An 18,607-nucleotide genomic window follows, 5' to 3' on the forward strand; every position below is an offset into this window, starting at 1 on the left:
ACTGCAAACAGAAACTGGCAGACTTCTTCTGCTCCAGTCCAAATTTAGATCTGACTCACTTCCGTTCATCCCGATGGTCTTTGGCTGCCACAGTATTCTTACCTCAGCTGGATCCACAGCACTGTGATTCAGCAGAAGACACCAAAACTGGCAGGGACACCAGCAACACAAGGTCATTTTTAATTCATAAACTGTGATGTGATGCCTGGGATCTACGTTTCCGATAAACAAAAGTCCTGAGAGCTCCTGGCGGCCAGTGCAGCTCTGGTGGACCAGCACTGGCCTTACAGCAGGCAGTGAGTCAGGGCAGGACACAGCAGCCGCCACAGGCAAACACCAGACAGGAAGTGGCTGCTCAGGCTGCTTAATGTCAGTGGATATTTGCTGTCACTGGGTGGGCTACTGCTTCCTGCAGGGCACAGCTGCATTTACCAGAGGACAGCCTCATCTTAATGGGCCGCAAACACATAATGAGAAGAGGAGGAGCAGGAGGAGGAGGAGGAGGAAGAGGAGGAGGAATGGATGCAGTGAAAGTGACAGCCAAATCCATTTCACCCCCGGGGAGCTGTTTCTTTGTATTCTGCTTCATTTCTTTGGACCAAAGTATTCAAGTCCACTTACTGAAGAAAGGGTGACAATATATGTATATATGTTTTAAAAAATATATCCACATGTATATATTTACATATACGTATACACATACATACTGTATACTGTATATGTAAAGGAATTTCAAATGGACCCATTCTTTGCGTGAGTTAATGAAGTTAATTAAGTAAATATATATACACATACATACATAAATATATATATATATTTACATATATACAGTAAATACATATACTGTATATGTAAAGGAATTTCAAATGGACCCATTCTTTGCGTGAGTTAATGAAGTTAATTAAGTAAATATATATACACATACATATATAAATATATATATTTACATATATAAATATATATACTATATATGTAAAGGAATTTCAAATGAACCCATTCTTTGCGTGAGTTAATGAAGTTAATTAAGTATATATACACATACATATATAAATATATATTTACATATAAATACATATAGTGCATATGTAAAGGAATTTCAAATTAACCAATTCTTTGCATTAGTTAATGAAGTTAGTGAAGTGAATATATATACACATACATATATAAATGTATATATACATATATTTATACATAAACACCTAAGCTAATGTTATGTACAATTAGCATGTTTTGAAATAAATTAAAAATAAATTCAGGTTAACTATCACTCATAGAGTGATATATTCATATATTTATCTTAAGCTTCATTCATTTGTTTTTGTGTGTGCACGCTTCGAGGTTTCATACTCGGATGTTAGCAGGAAGCAGCAGCAGCCATATTGATCACTTTTATTGCATTAGCTCATTTAATTATGAGGCCCATGACGACGGCTCGTGGCGTTGTATTTCCAATGAATAAGAAGAGAGAATGGCAGAGATACAAACAACACAGCACTCATAACATATAGAATCGTGTTTATTGTCAAGTCACCAAAGCAGGAGCGCAACAGTAAAATGTCAGATCAAACATTTTGATCTGACATATATATATTACCAGATACAGAGCTGGTAATAAATGATCAGAAAACACTGCAAAAACTGGAGGATATTTGTTTGATTCAAAGATTGTCTCATTAAAAAATATTTCCTTCTTGAGATTTGCTTTTGAATCAAATAGAAAAAAAACCAATGGTGTCTCCCTCTACTGGTCAAGCACCAATTATCATCATTTCAGAAACAATGTGTTATTTAAGAACAAAGTGTATATTTTGGTTTTGCAAATGAAATAATCATCTAGTCAGTGCAGAAAAATACAGTGGTTAAGGAAAAGTATTTCACACGATGTAACCTTTTTCCACCTGCCAATTGTTCGTATTTATGCAGATGATAACCTGAGTGTAATACAACGAGTACACGTTAATCAAACACAAAGGTCATTTATTTTACGGAATATTCCTTTATCCCACACTGACACTGACACATCCTCTCAGTAAAATCACACCTGGCAGCAAGTGCAGATTTTTAACAAACAGCTCAAACTTAAGTTCGCATAACCGGATAAAATTATTATTATTATTATATTTTTTTCTAGTATTCTGTGTGATCTAGTTAGAGAAATAACTTTCATAAAATAACTATTATGAAACACACCTGTGATTAAAAGGAGTCACAAAAAAAAAAAGAGCTTGGATGTAAACTAGCAATCCTCGGAGTTTTTCCATTTCGTTTACAAACGTTTAAATTGTTTGCCTTAAAAACGAACGAACAAACGGTCTGTAGTGACATTTTTTTACTTCGTCAGTTTTACGTCAATATGTAGACGGAACAGAAGTCTGACGGTCACTGATAACAACCCACCTCTCGTCCTCGAGTGTTCATGTAATATGGCTTATGTTGATTTAGCGCTAGGCTAAAAGAGCAGCTACGTTTTTGGTTGCTGTTCGTGGTCGCCGTTGAGAGGTGGTGAATGGGTTAAACCGATTCCTTAACCATGGCAACCCGACAAAGTCCATTTGTGATTAACATGTCAGCCTAAAAACCTATTTTACGAGACCAACTCATTCAGATAATTTCAATATGCATCTGATTTAAGTGTCTCAAACGGACTTTATTTCCCTCACTATCCTCCACGCCAACAATTTTTCACAGAAAATAATCATCAATTTTTTTACCACACGCAGAAAGCAAGTATTTAGTGCAAAACCCCAGTTCACGTTAGCACATCTAACTTAGGATTCAAGGTCTATTAATCTCCTCAACCTGCGACGCCACCTCGTCTCCTAAGCAATGACGCAGGAGTCGTTGCTCTTCTTGAGTGAGCGGTCTGAGGTAGACGGTCTATAGAGTGGAGCTGATTGGCTGTGCTGATTTTGGACAACGCTGGACCTGGAACTTTGACGCGCAGGTACGGGTTGAGAGGACGCAAAACTGGACTGGGACTGACTGAGGTGGTACAGAGCAGTTGCGGATGCAGCTGTTGTGCTAGGTTGGTATGTGGTTTTGCCGGGGTTAGCTAAACGGTAATACGGTGATTGACTTGAAGTGGTCACGGTAGGTTGGGTTACACCAGCTGTCAATGTTGCACCGCCGCTATAAGACGGGCTCCCTGACTCCCTGTACTGCAGCAGGTATTCTGGGTACACTTGGGGCCTGTCAAACACAACAAATATGGTCGGGTTTTTGGGGTCATCCACACAGCTGTCGTAGAGGTTTATGTCCCCGCCGTCCTTGGGAGGAGGTCGCAGGAGGTCTGAGGAACCTTTGGTGTATTCTCCCACCAGCACCCGAGCCACAAACATGGTTCGGACCGTGTCAGACTCGGAGGTGAACCTGTGGGAGTACTTGGCGTCACGGGCGAAGTAGCTACCTGATTTTCGGGAAAGATGAAAGACGTCCCGTTTTTGACATTATTGATAATGCAAACACAGAAAAACACAAAGTGAGGATCTCTGCGTCGTACCTTTTCCGTAAACGGTCCCGTGAGTTCCGCACAGTCTCCAGTCAAAGTTGCCGTGACAAATGGAGTCTATGTGTTGGGAGTAAGTGCCGTGGAAAAGCATTTTCTCCGACACATAACGTCCACCGTTCTTGACCTTCATCTGGATCTTCTGCCTTCAGGTGAAAATACTACGTAGTTAATGCTGGTTAATGAGGTTTGTCTAAAGGAATGTCAAGGTTCAAGGTTTGTCAAGGATCAAGTCTCTTTGTCACTGTATTCGCAAACAACAAAATTTAGAAGTAGACCAGTAGAACTGCACTACATAAGACACAGTTTCCCAAAGACTGGGTCGCGACCCTCAGGTGGGTCATCTTGGGGTCCTCTCGCATCATGTTCCCAGGAGTTTACGAATAATGTCTATCGACTTGGGTCGCAAAGGTTTGTGAAAAAAAAGACCAGAAAAAAAGTTTGGGAAATACTGACATAAGTGAAATAAAAAATATTGTACACAATAAAAGAAATATATGATAAAAATATGTCAAATATAATTGGAGAAATATACCCACGCATGTGTGGGTATATATATTTTTCTAAATTGTTTTGTTACCTAACGTAAGGTTCACTTTCAAAATACAGTTCACAGGTTCAAAAATATTTGGCAAATATTGGATATGGAATTTTGTGACTTACAAGTGAAACGCTTCCCAGAGCGTTTTGTTCTGAATCCTCTGGATGCTGATGATGTCGAAGCCTCTCATGGTTTTACAGAACAGAGTCTCGATCTCCTCAAATTCATCAGAAGGGTACTGCAGGGTGACCCGCTGGGAAACAAGAAGCGACATTTACTCTGTAGAACAGTGAATGGAACATTCTTTTATTTTGAAGGCCTAGAGCCTTTGTCCTTTTTTTTAAAGAGAACTGCCTGACATCTGTGACGACACACAGACTGATGTGGTCCAAACACTGTTTATTACTGACATCTGTGACGACTGATGTGGTCCAAACACTGTTTATTGTTTAAAAGAATATTTCTTTGTGGCTCAGCACCAAATGCACCACGACCCTGGGGTTGAAAACCACCAAAATCATATACGACTGTTCAGTCATTTCCAGCCGTTACATTCACTGTTACTGAACTCTTACATCCACCATGTGCTGTACAGCAGTAATAGTCTTTAACCAACCATCTGTAGTGTATTCACCTTGAATCCTGTTGCAGGAATCTCTGCCTTATCCCATTGATTTGGTATGGGGCAGAAATTCAGATTCCCCTGGGGCTTCCTGTAGACACAGAGAGGGTAAATAAGTTCATGTTTCTTTTTGGTTTTCTCTGAACAACACAAACACAGAGCAGTGAACACGACAACACGGATGATTGTATAAAGTTGCACTGATGACCGAGTGGTTCGCCGGTCAAATCTGCCTGAGCCGAAGCACGACGACATCTTCCCTGGAGGAGTCATCCTGTGGTACAGGAGGGCCTGGAAGGGAAGGTAGTCCACTTCATAGTTGGTCAGGTGTCCTGGAGGGCGGCGCTCTCTCTCAGGTCCTAGATCCAGGGTTGATATTGAGGGATGGACCTCGTGTCTAGTTACTGGACTGAACTGTGACGTTGGAGTTCAGTGGTTCACGATTAAAGCTGCAACTCTGTGATGTGAACTGCGACCTGGAGCAGCGTCACATGAAAGACCCATCACTATAGGCAAGAATTCTGCCTTTGATGTCTTTTCTTGACGAATTCCATGTATAAATTGTTTTAACTGTTCATATTTTTAAAAACATATAATATGCAAGACATTTGTATTCTGACCTAGCTTGTAGTCGTAGACCAGTGTTTTCAGTTGTCTTTGGGCAACGTCACCAATTTTTAAAATCAGAAAAATCCTGCAGCGCACCACCAAACAAAACTGGTTTACAATTTACTCACAATAGATTTAGTCTCTATGAAACCTGGGCCTGTTTAGTTGAACACAACACTAATATACTGTCAGGAATTGAAGAAAGAGACTTGGAAATTTTGGAATTACTGATGAAATGATGAACAATATATATAATGTCTGACAAGTGTACCCCACGAATAAATATAAATATGACAACAAAGTGCTGCTCCTGTGTTTTGGACTTTGTACCTCACTCTCCGGGTCAGAACGTCCTCCACAGAGACGAACAGTGGACGTCTCCTCACCAGCCTCTTGGTGCCGTAGTGCTTGTTTGTTTGGATCATGTCTGGCGAGCGGAAACAGACACAGCTGTGAACCCACTTCGGTGTTTTATGTCAACGTGCTGCTCACTGCCGTAGAGTTTGTTTTACCCTGGAAACTGAGCGAGTACGACTGCGAGCCCGCGGAGAATTCTACGACGTCTTTGTCGTTGATCAGATATTTGCGCTCCAGCTCGAGGCTGTCCATGTTGGCGGATCCATTCCCACCAGACTACGATGAAGACAAAGATGACAAATGTTGCCCTCAATATATTTCACCTCCAGCAGCTTTTTTTTAGCTTAGCCTTAAAGGTCATAATTTAATGCAGGGAATCGTAAACGCCAGTCATTCCTTCTAAGGTGATAACCTTTCATTTTACTGGCCTTCAGCCAATAGGAATACAAAGACAAATATCCTCCTGATGAACACGCAATGTTATGACTGGAAAGTTCCTGTAAAGTACACTGTGTTCACTAGAGTAAGATAAAAGACACTGAGCGGTTTAACTGAACTCCAACGACCGGTGCTCACTCATCACTAGTGGCTCTAATGACACTGAATTTACAGAACTCACTTCTGCAGATTTGACAAAAAGGAAAGGGAAATCAAACGCTGGTGATACTGGAAGAAAATTGGAAGAAAACACAGTAAACTGCTGTACTTTCACGGAGGTGTGGCTGCCAACAACTCACAGCGTACAGGTTCCACTGGGACTTCTCGTCCTCCCAGTACCAGAGCCACTCCGTGGTGTACATGTAGGTGGGTTCGATCACGGCGTTACAGGTGGAAAGGCGTCGCACTTTGTTCTGACCGCAGGTCATAGTGTAGAAATGCACAGGTTGACTGTTGCTGCTGCTGCTGCTAAAACATAATAACAAAAAAAAAAAGAAAAAATCCCCAGGACATTACAAGATTGAAAAAAACAAACAACAAAACCCTGGATTTTGTACATTACAAGATTGAAAAAACAAACAAACAACAAAACCCTGGATTTTGTGACTTTTGTGATTTTTCTGGGCATTTTTTTGCGGTAAATAAATAATAATTTTCAGACCAATGAGTGAAAAGTGAAATGGGATCATTTTCCACAGTAAAACTGATGATCTCTTAAACCATAGCACAGTGGTTGGAAATCACTTATTAGAGCAGTGATTCTTAACCATAGGGCCGTGGCCCAGAAATGGGCTGCCAGCGCCACCTAGAGGGCCGCAAAAAACGTTGCACCTGTGGGCTGCAAGGACTTCAGGGCTGCATAGGTTATCAACACCAGAGATACAGTATGTTATCCAGGGGAAGCTCAGTTACACACCTGTGGGCTGCAAGGACTTCAGGGCTGCATAGGTTATCGATTGAGGACACCAGAGATATGTTATCCAGGGGAAGCTCAGTTACAATGCAGCCTTCGTCCACATGGTGGCAGCAATGCATCAGTTAGCTCTTTAACAAACGCCAATACACAGAGAAGAAGACTGTCTCCTTCTCTACCCTAGCTGAAGCAGTAAGTTAGGAAGACAGAATTTTATCGTAACAATCCCGACTTCATCAAACGGAACCTTTGGTCAAAAAGGTTAAGAATTGTCTGGATTAAACAATATAATGTAGAGGAGTTTTTCTTGGGGATGTACTACTACTACTACTACGACTACTACTACTACTACTACTACTACTACTACTGTCAGTAGTTTGACTCCATGCTGCCATGCATGTCATTGTCCACAGTTGCTGTTACCTGCTCGTCTTTTGGGGGTCACAGTAGTCCTTCTCGATGCCTTCGTTATCAGGCAAGGCCTTCCACTGGTCCCCTTCACTGACCTCCCAACGGTACGGCATCTTGTCATGAACTTTGAAGCATTTGTCTGAGGATGTATCCACGGTAACGACAGTAAACGTGACAGTTGTTTCAAGGCGATCAAACGTCAGACTCTGGAGCTGCAGTACTCACCGTCGTCATGTTTACAGTGGCCTTTGATGAAAAACATACATATCTCCGTTTTCTCTGAAACAAAAGAGAAGAACCCTTTGATTTTTTTTTCTTTTCTGAAAGACAGTGTTATCTGTGGTCCTACCAGAGGTCCAGTTTACCTCTAACAGGTCTCGGTCTTGGTCTGCCATCATGGCTTGGTTTTTTCTCTTCCCTGCTTCCCCCCCTGGTGGCTGCTGAGGCTTCATTCGGATTGTTTTGTGATTTTCCATGGTCAGTGTTGCTGCCTGAATCGTCATTGGTAGCACCAGCAGCAGCAGCAGCAGAGGCCACGTCGCTGCTGGAGTTTGGTTCTTCCAGCTGACTGTTGTCATCACCCAGGCCGTCTTCAGTGTAGAGATCCAAGCCATCAACAGAACTAAGGATATCGCTGGTGGAAAGTGTCCTCACCATGTTGCTTCGTTCTCTTCCGCCTCCTCTGTTGCCCCTATGGCCTCTGTTGCCCCTGTTGCCTCTGTTGCCTCTGTTGCCCCTGCCGCCCCTACCGCCCCTATTATTAGGCCTCCCTCTGGACCACTCCCTTTGTTTGAAATTCAGGTCACTTTCCATGCTCGCACCTAAGTTGCTCAGAGCCATGAGGGGCTGCGGGTGTTGGTGGCTGCTCCTGCCGCGGCCATCGCCCGTCCTCTCAGAGAGCCGTATGGCATCTTTATTCACATAAACCACCTTCAAAGAGCCAATGAGGGTTTCCGGAATGCTGAACATCTGCAGGCGCCTCTGTGGCTGTGGAGCTTTGAAATCGTGGGTCCTGGAGCAACAGCAGTCGCCCGAGAGGTAACGCTCGCAGACGTGCAGCCTTTTGCACTCATCTCCATCCTTACAACGACCGAATTCCCCGTCACCGTTGTTGTAATCATGACAAATCTGACGGGGATGAAATAGAAGACAGAACAACTTCAAGAGCAGCGAACGACGTCATACGGCCGTAAAAAGAACGTTTTCTCCGGTTAATAATCTCAATATTTCTATAACTATATGTTACTAAATGGTAACTATAACTATATATATAAATATATGTACACATATATTATATATTTTTCTATGTTTCATATACAGTGGGACCTCGAGACACGGGTTTAATCCGTTCCACAACAGCACTCGATTGTACCCCCCCTTTATTAAAAATAACTAAATACCAATAATTCGTTCTCAGCTCCCCAGAAATATACTTTTAATTAATTAAATTAAAACGACTTCCCCATCTAAACATCAAAAACATATAAATAAAAACAAATATATTGATAATTTAAAATAATAACAATTAAGAGAACATTTTATATTGTTGTTATAAAAATGGGTAAAATAACCCAGAGCGGGAGAGTGGGTGAGACAGCGCCACAGTGTGTCGAGTTGAAAAAATGGACCTGGGTTGAGCACGGGGAACGTATCACGAAGAAAATCTAGCAAAAGTTGCAGACTCGTAACTTGAGACCCCACTGTATACACATACATACTGTATATACCTGTATATGTTTATCTATACTTATATCAACATATACTGTACATTTATGTGTTTACAAATGTATGTTTATATATGTATGTATATATATGTTTCTACATATATGACTTATTTATTCAATATGAAACCAGTGTCACACTGAAAACATCATCTTAAACTGTCTGCCTGTCACCGACAGGAAATATAATTGCGGAGCCAGACTTACAGAAGGCAGCAGCGTGTGGTCACACTGCAGCAGCAGCGTGCACAGCTCCGTCCTGCTCAGAGTCTCCAGACCGTGCTCCCTCAGTATCTCCTCATTCCGCTGGAGGTGCAGGTCGTGGCAGAAGATGCATGGTCTCCCGCTGGACAAGAGAAGAACATCAGCTCATGACGGTAAATGTTCCAATATGTTCAACTTTGTTCCAAAAAAAAAAAAAAAACAAACAGAAAAAATAAAAAAAACAAACAAACAAACAAATAAATAAATGAATAAATAAATAAATAAATAAAATTAATAATAAATAATAAATAAAAAAAAACCCATTGAAGTTCTGTATTAAAATGAAGAAGAATTAGGACAGAAAAAGATTCAGGACAGGCCATGTGGAGTCTGGTTTTGAGGGACAACATTTTTATTTAAATCACATTTGAATTTCTATTTTGCTCTTAATTAAATACTCCACCCCACTCCCCCGCCCCAAAGAGGCCTGGAGAACTGGGAAAATGTTTATCGTTGTTGAAAAATCTAGGATAGATTAAATACATACTCCCGCCAAAAATTCTCTTTAGACATTACCCAAAACACATCAGAGGTTTAAAAAAAAAACCAAAACAACAACTGACAGACACCTTATATCTAAAGTTGACCTCTGACCTCTGGTTTACTGACTTGGAATCAAAAACGCACTTTACGTCACACCATTATGAAAAATAAATCTAAATTAATTATTAATAATACTGTGTTTCCCAAACGTTTTTTTTTTCTGGGGACCCATATTTTAAAAGTCACAAAACTTCGTGACACAAGTCAATAAATGGGAAACAATGGGAAACATGATGCGAAACGACTCCCCCCCCCCCCCCCCCCCCCAAAAAAAACAAACTCAGACTGGTAATCTCCCCCGAGCAAGTACACACCCTAATCAAACATTATAGCTACTTAGCAACCCTGCTATCTCAGCATTGTTTATAACAGTGTGACGTAGAAAAAGCTGCCTTTATGACTACTGCCACATGACACCAGTTGTTGTGCCACGGTATGCTAACCGAGTAGCAATGTTAACAACAGGGTTGTCGCGAATAACAGCTTTTAAAAACTAGCCCTCGGCTAGCATCGCCCCAAATGTCCAAGAGTTAAAGAGACATAAAAGTGACGCAAACCACCGAACACATAAATTAAGAAAACAAAAAACCAAAAAAAACCCAATATGTATTATCAAAAGCAGATTAGAAATAGGCAACAGGTCTGACGTAGTTTAAATGTCTTCGAGAAACCAAGCGAGTCCCTGGAACCTGAACGCATCGCACGGTAACGATTTACGCAGAAAAATTTAGATGGTTTCCCGTGAAAAACAAAACAAAACAAACAAACAAACAAAAAAAAACTACAAATCAACGTCTAAATGAAGTTATTCTTTATTTATCCACACAATTCGAGCCACTGGGCTATAACGCCGTATTGCAGGCCAAATTAACACCACTGAATTTCAATGTAAATGTATTTATTTACTTCTGTACTTTTACCTGTTTCGGGTGTAGGTGCAAAACCCACTGAAGAGGAGGTTCTTACACAGGTGGAGGTCCCGGCAGACCTTCACACAGTTCTTCTCTCGGCACACTCTCAGGCTGGTCCTGGCCACCACCTTAGGCTGTCCACCCCGACAACACAAAACAAACTTGTCTTTGTTCGAAATAATGTCAGACGTGCTATCGTAGCCCACGTTATAAAGAAGCTCCTCGGTGTTTACTGCTCCCTGGTTGGCGCAGATGAACTTGAGTATTTCGGTCTCCATCGCTGCTAAAGTGACGGAAAAAAACGAACCCTTTTTGTCGTTGTGATTAAGGTAGGAGGAAAAAGCTCACTCTCATTTCTGATGATTGGAAACCGAAACTTAATTTTCCTAGCTGACCATATCGCACTAATTCCACATGTGCACACCAGGGGGTGCCAGTGTACCCCCAACGGGTCGAAATAAAAAAGCGCCTAACGATGTAGATTCAAATTGTATTTTTTTTATTCGTTGTAATTAATGATGTCGTCATAATTTTTTATATATTAGTATATATATTAAAATAATATTATATATTAAAATATATTAGTTATTTTTGTCGTGTTCCTTAGTATATTAGCTATATTAGCTATATTAAAAAACAGTATTTACATTAGGTTATTGTTAAAGTATTTTTAAACACGTTTAAATTTGTATGAGGAAAGAAAAACCAAAAGAAAATACAAAATCTGTTGATTATACCTTCTTGCAGTACCTCCTTTCGTCCAGGAAAGGGGGCTAACACACAGTTAAACGAAACCTAACACTTGTCATAATGATGACGTACAAACTGAGAAGTGACAGTTTGGTTCCAAACTAAAATAACCCCAGAGGTTTTAGTCAAACATTTCCTTGTTTTTCTCCTTTTTTTTATTTTAACATTTCTTAATAAAAGTAAAGTACTGACCAGGAACAGAAACACTCCAAACTAAATAAATCCTTACCGATACACAAAAAATATACATCCTAGTCTTGTTTGTCGATTCTAGCCCCTCTGAGGAAGGAACTGGAGTTTTTTTAGTAGGAGATATTTTTTTCCACTTTACCCGTCATCTTGAGATATTTTCTATCAGTTGAGACTAAAATGTAATCCTACTTGCTGAGACCTGTTACGTATTTACTGCAAATGATTTGTTCTTGTTCCTCTATGCAGCAGTGACAAGCAGAAAAATTAAATACTCTTCCACTAGGTGGCAGCAGCTGAGTATAAACACAAAATAAGAAAGCACTGTCGAAGAAATCTTTTTGCCAACTTTCTTCAATTCCCATGAGTATTTAGGTGTCGTGTTCAACTAAACAGGCCCATTATACTTTATAACATTTTTTACTTTTTTGTGATACATTGATTGTGATCGAGTGTGAAAAACTACGTTGACGCAAAAGTAAAACATAACATGAGTTTTTGTTCCTTGGAAGGTTTTTTTAATTTAGACAAATCCTCTAGCGTAAATTAGAGGTTTAACGTTACATGACATGTTTAAGGTAACAACTACTGCTAATGCTACTGCTAATGCTAATAACAATTGGCCTTTGTTTATTGTAATTATCTCTAACTCCAGTGTAATAACCTGACTAGGCACATGACAAGGTTATAAAGGTTATATTAGATTAAAAAAAAACAAAAAAAAACTTAGGTTTTTGTGGCTTGTGGTTAAGAATAAGGAACATTTTTGTCGTAGAACTGACTGCAAAACAAAAAACTTAGGTTTCCAAACATGTGGCTTGTGGTTAAGAATCAGGAACATTTTTGTCGTAGAACTGACTGCTGAGAGTCACCAAACCGACCAAACATAACCCTGTGGCATTGTGTCTGCTGTGGTTACCAACTTAGTCAATTCTGTCTGTTCTAGAGAGGCAATTGTAACCGCTATGGGGCAATTGTTGCTAGTTTTAAAGCACCCGTTTTCAAAGCTTCCATATTAAATATTCTAAAGAAACAAACAAAGGTCACCTGACCTGACACCATTAAGGCCAAGATGCATCACTGTGTCGTTTGGCGTTAGCCAATGATAACGATGCACTTTTATAATCTGACGTCATCTGGTTACATTAAACTCAACACAGAGAACCTTGTGCAGTCAGGAATCGAACATAAAACGTCCATGGTGTCAGGCGAGAGCACTGACCACTCGGCCACCGTGTGACCCCATCACTATAGCTGTGAGATTTAAATTTAAAACTCTTCCAGAAGTCTAGATGATGCTAAAACATGATTGGTCGAAAATATTTTGCAGCCAATCAAGGAACTCTGAAGGTTATTCTAGTTTTACGTCAAAGATGGAGGTTTGTTTTTGTTTTTTTATTTGGATACAGAGGCTATAGAATGCATCATGTCTATTATAGGAATATACAGTGTGTGTCGGTGTGTGTGTGTGTGAGGTTGCAGTGAGACCTGCTGCGATTTCCTGCTTTGGGTTTCCCTTTAAAAGGGGGCATGGCTCAATGCTGGGAATCCACGTCATTTCGCCGTTTTACACACATCCAGATCAATGAGAGAGAGAGAGAGGGAGGGAGAGAGAGAGAGAGAGAGAGAGAGAAAGAGAGAGAGAGAGAGAGAGAGAGAGAGTGAGAGAGAGAGAGAGAGGGGGGAGTGTGTGTTACCCGCCGCCGCACCGCGAGAGATTATTAACCAGCGCGCTGCCGCCGACATGTGAAAGGAAAATACTCGCTGCAGAGACAAAAGAAGTTTTCCGCGCAGACAGCAGCGCCATGGCCGGCAGATGAAGCTGTCGCTGCTGCAGGAGACGACACACGGACGCGCAGGAAGAAATAAAGAAAGTATTCGTCCCACAGCGACGAAGGCGCGAAGTCGCTGCAGCGCCGCCGCCACAGCTGCTGTCGCTGTTCGGCTTTTCCACGGACACGGGCAGAGGAGCCGAGAGGAGGGAGCAGAGCGGAGTGGAAGAAGTGGGTGGAAGAAGGAGAGAAGTTGAGCGGAGACCATGTCCGAATCCTCCTCCGCTGCGATAAAGGTAAAGCGGCCACGGTCCCGCCACCTCCTCTTTGTTTCTGTGTCCTTATTCTCCTCCAGGGACTCGCTCTCCCTCAACGACTCCTTCACCTCCTCCGCACGCGCACGCGTCCACTTTGTTTTGCTTCTCATCTGTTGCTTCACGCTCTGACTTCGCCACCGCCGCGCGGAGGGCAACAAGTCGTGACTGTGACGCGCACTACGTCTCAGTACCCGCCGCCGCACCGCGTGAACCGAAAATAATAAACAAAAGTGCGACAATAACGCGATGAATTGGATGATAGAAAAACGAAGACCTGAAGGAAGAGTGAATTTGTCCCATTTTTTTCACCTGATGAAAATCAGGGTGATTTTTAAATTAGCCCTAGCCTATTGTAGCGTGTTAATTTCACGAGTTCAAAGTTTACTTTCTGACAAGTAAGTACTTCAGTTCACTGAAGGTTTGGTTAGAAAGTGAAAGTGCAGTACAGCTGTTGACCAGTAGGTCCTGCTTTAAAAAATAGCGGCGTAAGACGAACCTACGGACTTAAAGTACTTTTATGTTTATGTTATACTAACAGTTTCCTGAAGACTCGGTTGGACTGTTTATAAATGATAGACACCTCCTCAGGGAATGCAGTTTAGGATGCAGTACCACCGTCGACCGGAGGGTGCAGTTTTATTATTATTATTCCTAAAAAATAATTTGAACATTATCGATCCCACACTGAGGAAAAATATTGTGTTGCTGCTGCAACAAGCTGCCTCTTGGAGGCGCCATGTATGTGGTTCCCCTGTGGCTCGAACCCAGTGTAAACTCAATGTTCTTGGACGTCCAACCAGCGTGGAATTCAATTCAGGCTAACAGATAGCGCTAGCTCTGTAACCTCTAAATCAAACTGCGGCCTTTGTTTTAACCACGTCATGTAAACAAAAGTGGACAGTAATCTTCATATTATGACACAAAACAGCTTTTGCGTGGTGCATTTAAGTGACACTTCACACTTTAAGGCCTGTGGGGAAAAGTAAACAAAACCTCGCAGTTCAAATGTCGTTAAAAGACAAACAAAAACCAAAAAACAAACAAACAAAAAAAACAAGTCCAAGTGAGAATTCTGTGTCTGTTTCGGTTCATGTGAGAGCTGCAGCAGTCAAAGGCCCGCCCCAAATGCTCTCATTGGTTAAGACATTGCAACAATGCCCAAAAATAAAAATAATAAAAAAGTTTGAAAAGTATTCTTGTTAAGATTATAATGACTTTTACTAAAGCAGTTCAATCAAAAAGGCAACTGGACTTAACTGGTTCTGCTGAAGACTGTGAAGGTCTCTTATCCAGGAAGTTTCTCCGGTTCTAGAACTGACTAGAACTAGAACTAAAAAAAAAAAAAAACTCTCCTGGATGACAGTCTGGTCGATCTGGAACTTTTATGTTATTTAAATTGACCTTTAACCCCGACATTTCCACCTCAGACTGTTTGTCAAAGGTATTTAAACAAAAATGAAATTGACATTTAAAAGGAAACGTTGTGTTGTTGATCAGTCTGATACCCTGAGAGATTATATGACCCTTTATTGACTTATAATGAGATATAGTGTTGTGTTTAGGTGGGAGGGGGGTCGGGGGGGGGTCTTCTCATTACTGAGTCTGATGTCACTACACCACTGCAGCAGGCCAGAGCTTCTCTCACAGAGAGGTTTTCCGTGGTCCGCAGACTGGACTCAGTCTAACCTTCATGCTACGTTTCGCTCCAAATACTTTCCCCGTCCGTGCTTAGTCTGACTAAACTGACCCCAGTCCGGCCTGGGTCGAGCGGCGGACAGCAGGAGCTGCCTTTCTTTATTTGGACAGTTGAGTTTCGGAGAGAAGGAACGAAGCCTCTCACCTCTGACAGTGGAGGAAATACTGGAATAAAGTCATTGTCTGGAGTGTGTTCCTGGTACGTACAGTGAAAGTATGTAGTCGTCGCGGTGGCAGACTGATACTGGCTGCGGTACAGGGCCAAATACTTCTTCTACTTCTTCTTCTTCTTCTTTGTTTCCTCCTGAAACTCAGGTGGTTTCCTGCTCTGTCCTCTGTCTGCAGGAAAGGAAACAGACAGAGAATGAGAGCAAAGTGGAAAAAGTCTGACTTTAGCCCAGATTTAAAAAACAAAACAAAACAAAACAAAAACGTCGTCAACGGAGACTCTCTACTTATTACTCAGTCAATAACTAGTCAGAGGTTTGGTTTATAATAAACTACCCGTAATGATCTCGACTTCGAGGGTAAGTGTCAAACGTCGAGACGCTCCTGCGAGTGGTGTCGCCGTCATCACCTGGACTGAAATCCAGATGCACTTTCAGTTTGAGTAAATAAAAAACAAACAAACAGTTGAATCGAAAACTGTTGCTAAGCTTCAATAACTCTAACAGGTTTCAATAAGTTTGGTTAAAAATGTGTTCGTTTTTGTTGGTTGGAAACGCACAAACAAAATGTGACAGAGCAAAAAAAATGAATTAGATATCAATGTATATATGTATATAAAACATATATACATATATATATACTTAAACCTTTAAGTTTTATTAAAAGTTATTAAACCCAGACACTTTATGAAGTAAAACATTTGACTCATGAGTTTTTTGACTTGAGACGAATCTCAATAAAGATAGAAAAATATGATTCATGGTGTTAAAACAAAGAACACTCTGAACTGAACTAAATGATTCAGCACTAATTACTAACCCTCTACTGTACGTTGGAGATAACTTCAGTTTTACCTTCGTATTTGATTGTGATTTGGTTTCAAACAGATGAACCGTACGAACACCAGAAGTGAACTGTGGTCTAAGTTCTAGAGACACTTTGTGGTTCTCCTTGAACTGACGGCTCCAAAAACAAACCTCACTGTTTAATAATTTGTTGATTAAAGGCAGGAAACCCTTGGAGCACATGTGAGCCAATGGCAGCGGCTCAGCAGCTTTGTCAGAAAGTGATCTGCTCACTGTAGGACTTGACTGCCCTGCATAGCAACACATGTGCAGAAGCATGCGTGGAATCTGGAAAACTGTGTTTTACACACCGTGACAGGCTGGTGTACCGGCTCCTGAGATGCACCGAGGGGCGCACACACACACACACACACACACACACAGGCTGAGGCCAGTGGCTGTAGTGGGTGCACGGCGAGGTGAGGCGGCGCGGCGCGGCGCTGTTTGGGTTCCGGACCGTTATGAGCTGTGCTTTGTGTCTCTGTGTCTATTCATAGCTGGAGAGGCGCTCTTTCAGTCCTTCCGCGAACCCACTGCCAAACTCCACTTCCTCCCCCATCCATGCTCCCGCCGCGAGGCCAGCCAGCCGAATGGAGGACGAGCCTGCCAGGCTGCCTGCGCACCTGCGTGAGTCACACACACACACACACACACACACACACAGAAACACTCAGAGGCGCAGTGACTCCTACAAACATTGATTCCAACGGCGTGGTTTGATTCCTGTCTGTGTTTTTAGTACTTGCACTGTAAATGTTTTGTTTGAGTCAAGTGGCAATCTGGGAAATGAAACTTTTAATGTCGACCCATCACCATAACTCCCCCCCCTCCTCTCCCTCCATCCCCCCCTTCCCCCCCCGGAGGTGTATGAGTGTTGTTAAGTCCCTAACGATTGAGCAACTGCAGGTGACGACAACGTCACCAACTGTGGACCGAGAAACATCGGGATCGTTTTGTTACAGTGTTCCCTCTCTGTATCGCGGTTCTCCTTTCGCTCCTTCAGAACATCGCAGATTTTCTTTTTTTTTTTTTTTTGCTTTAAAAATGTCAAAATTCTTGTTTTGAATTTGAGATAAGCACATTTGCGAACGATCGCTGTTAGCTTTGTTTAGACGAAATCGCACACACATTGAGCATGCTCTTCTGTTCCTCAAGCTGATTGGCTCATGCATCGTAGCATCTCCCCTCGTCTGTCGCTTGTTCATCGAGTCTTTACTCTGATGACACTTTGACTACAGTTACACTGGTGGAAAGAAACACTCAATATATCGTCGTGACTATAGTATTGCAGTATATCGTAGTGTTGCCCACCGTATCGTGATACGTTTCGTATCATCAGATTCTCGCCAACACACAACCCTACTAGGTGTTGAAACGATCAGTACGTTGTCTTTCAACCCTGGTCTAAATGATTTTTTTTTTGTTTACGTTCTTTGCGTTTCTTCATACCATGGTCCAACCCCCCCCTCCAGCCCCCCCATGGTCTCAGAGACCTTGCTGATCCTGGTTCCGTGCCTGTGCCTCAGTATTCCGATCGGTTCTCTGGCGGTTCTTCCAGTGTTCCTACATCACCTTCTCATCGTGGTGAGGAAACACTGAAGCTGGACTGTAATGGATAACTACGTTGACTACCTGGATAAGGTGTACTCGGCCTGGTTTGATGCTGTGGGCCAATCACAGAGCAGGAGAGGCCAGAGCGGTGCCAACGTTCAAAGAGTAACCACGAGCCACGTCTTTGTCTTCATCTGTAAATATTTAACCACTTCTTATTTTTCACTGGCAAGTTTGAAGCACAGGTTTTTCTTCCGTGTCCGACCCGGCTGAGGCTGGATGATGACTCGCACAGGAAACCCCCTCGGCTCACTTCCCCTTTTGCATTGTTGCAAAAAAGGAAGAACGTTGAGCAGGTCCGTGTTTGGTTTCCTGTCGGGTTGAAACCGGCGGGTCAGCTCACATCCGCAGACATGTGGAAGTCCTGCGTCGGTTTGACCTGGTTTCAAACAGGCGGTCGTGATTCGGGGGGAGTTTGGGGCGGC

The 18,607-nt window shown here is 42.0% G+C and overlaps 2 protein-coding genes across 4 annotated transcripts in view; one reads left to right on the top strand and one right to left on the bottom strand.

Moving 5' to 3' along the window:
- Positions 1-1,498: 1,498 nt before the first annotated feature.
- Positions 1,499-11,223, bottom strand: LOC103382977 (poly [ADP-ribose] polymerase 12). Of its 3 annotated transcripts, none has more exons than XM_025057676.1 (12): positions 10,845-11,223; positions 9,325-9,463; positions 7,762-8,524; positions 7,622-7,675; positions 7,409-7,535; positions 6,372-6,534; positions 5,790-5,910; positions 5,608-5,704; positions 4,681-4,759; positions 4,169-4,299; positions 3,500-3,651; positions 1,499-3,406 (listed from the first exon to the last, which is right to left on the bottom strand). In XM_025057676.1, the coding sequence occupies exons 1-12, from the start codon at positions 11,111-11,113 to the stop codon at positions 2,820-2,822; spliced, it is 2,682 nt and encodes an 893-aa protein (XP_024913444.1). In that variant the 5' UTR covers positions 11,114-11,223; the 3' UTR covers positions 1,499-2,819. The 3 variants fall into 3 exon arrangements, with proteins under 3 accessions (XP_024913444.1, XP_008314185.1, XP_008314184.1); XM_008315963.2 differs by having other exon boundaries at positions 6,372-6,537; positions 10,845-11,222; XM_008315962.2 differs by having other exon boundaries at positions 6,372-6,540; positions 10,845-11,222.
- A 2,270-nt stretch (positions 11,224-13,493) lies between these two features.
- Positions 13,494-18,607, top strand: part of etv6 (ETS variant transcription factor 6) — a 32,566-nt gene continuing 27,452 nt past the window's right edge. Inside the window, 2 exon segments of the mRNA XM_008315966.3 lie at positions 13,494-13,842; positions 17,069-17,198. Coding sequence (XP_008314188.2) covers positions 13,813-13,842; positions 17,069-17,198 — 160 coding nt within the window. The 5' untranslated portion in view covers positions 13,494-13,812.

This window comes from Cynoglossus semilaevis, chromosome 8, assembly GCF_000523025.1.
Source record: "Cynoglossus semilaevis isolate Cse_v1.0 chromosome 8, Cse_v1.0, whole genome shotgun sequence".
NCBI lineage: Eukaryota > Metazoa > Chordata > Actinopteri > Pleuronectiformes > Cynoglossidae > Cynoglossus > Cynoglossus semilaevis.

Coding starts and splice junctions, on each gene's coding strand:
- LOC103382977 (XM_008315962.2), bottom strand. CDS start 11,113: ATGGAGACCGAAATACTCAAGTTCATCTGCGCCAACCAGGGAGCAGTA. Junction 5,911..6,371: donor CCCAGTGGAACCTGTACGCT/GTGAGTTGTTGG, acceptor TCTTCATCGTAG/TCTGGTGGGAATGGATCCGC. Junction 4,300..4,680: donor TTCCTGCAACAGGATTCAAG/GTGAATACACTA, acceptor CTTGTTTCCCAG/CGGGTCACCCTGCAGTACCC.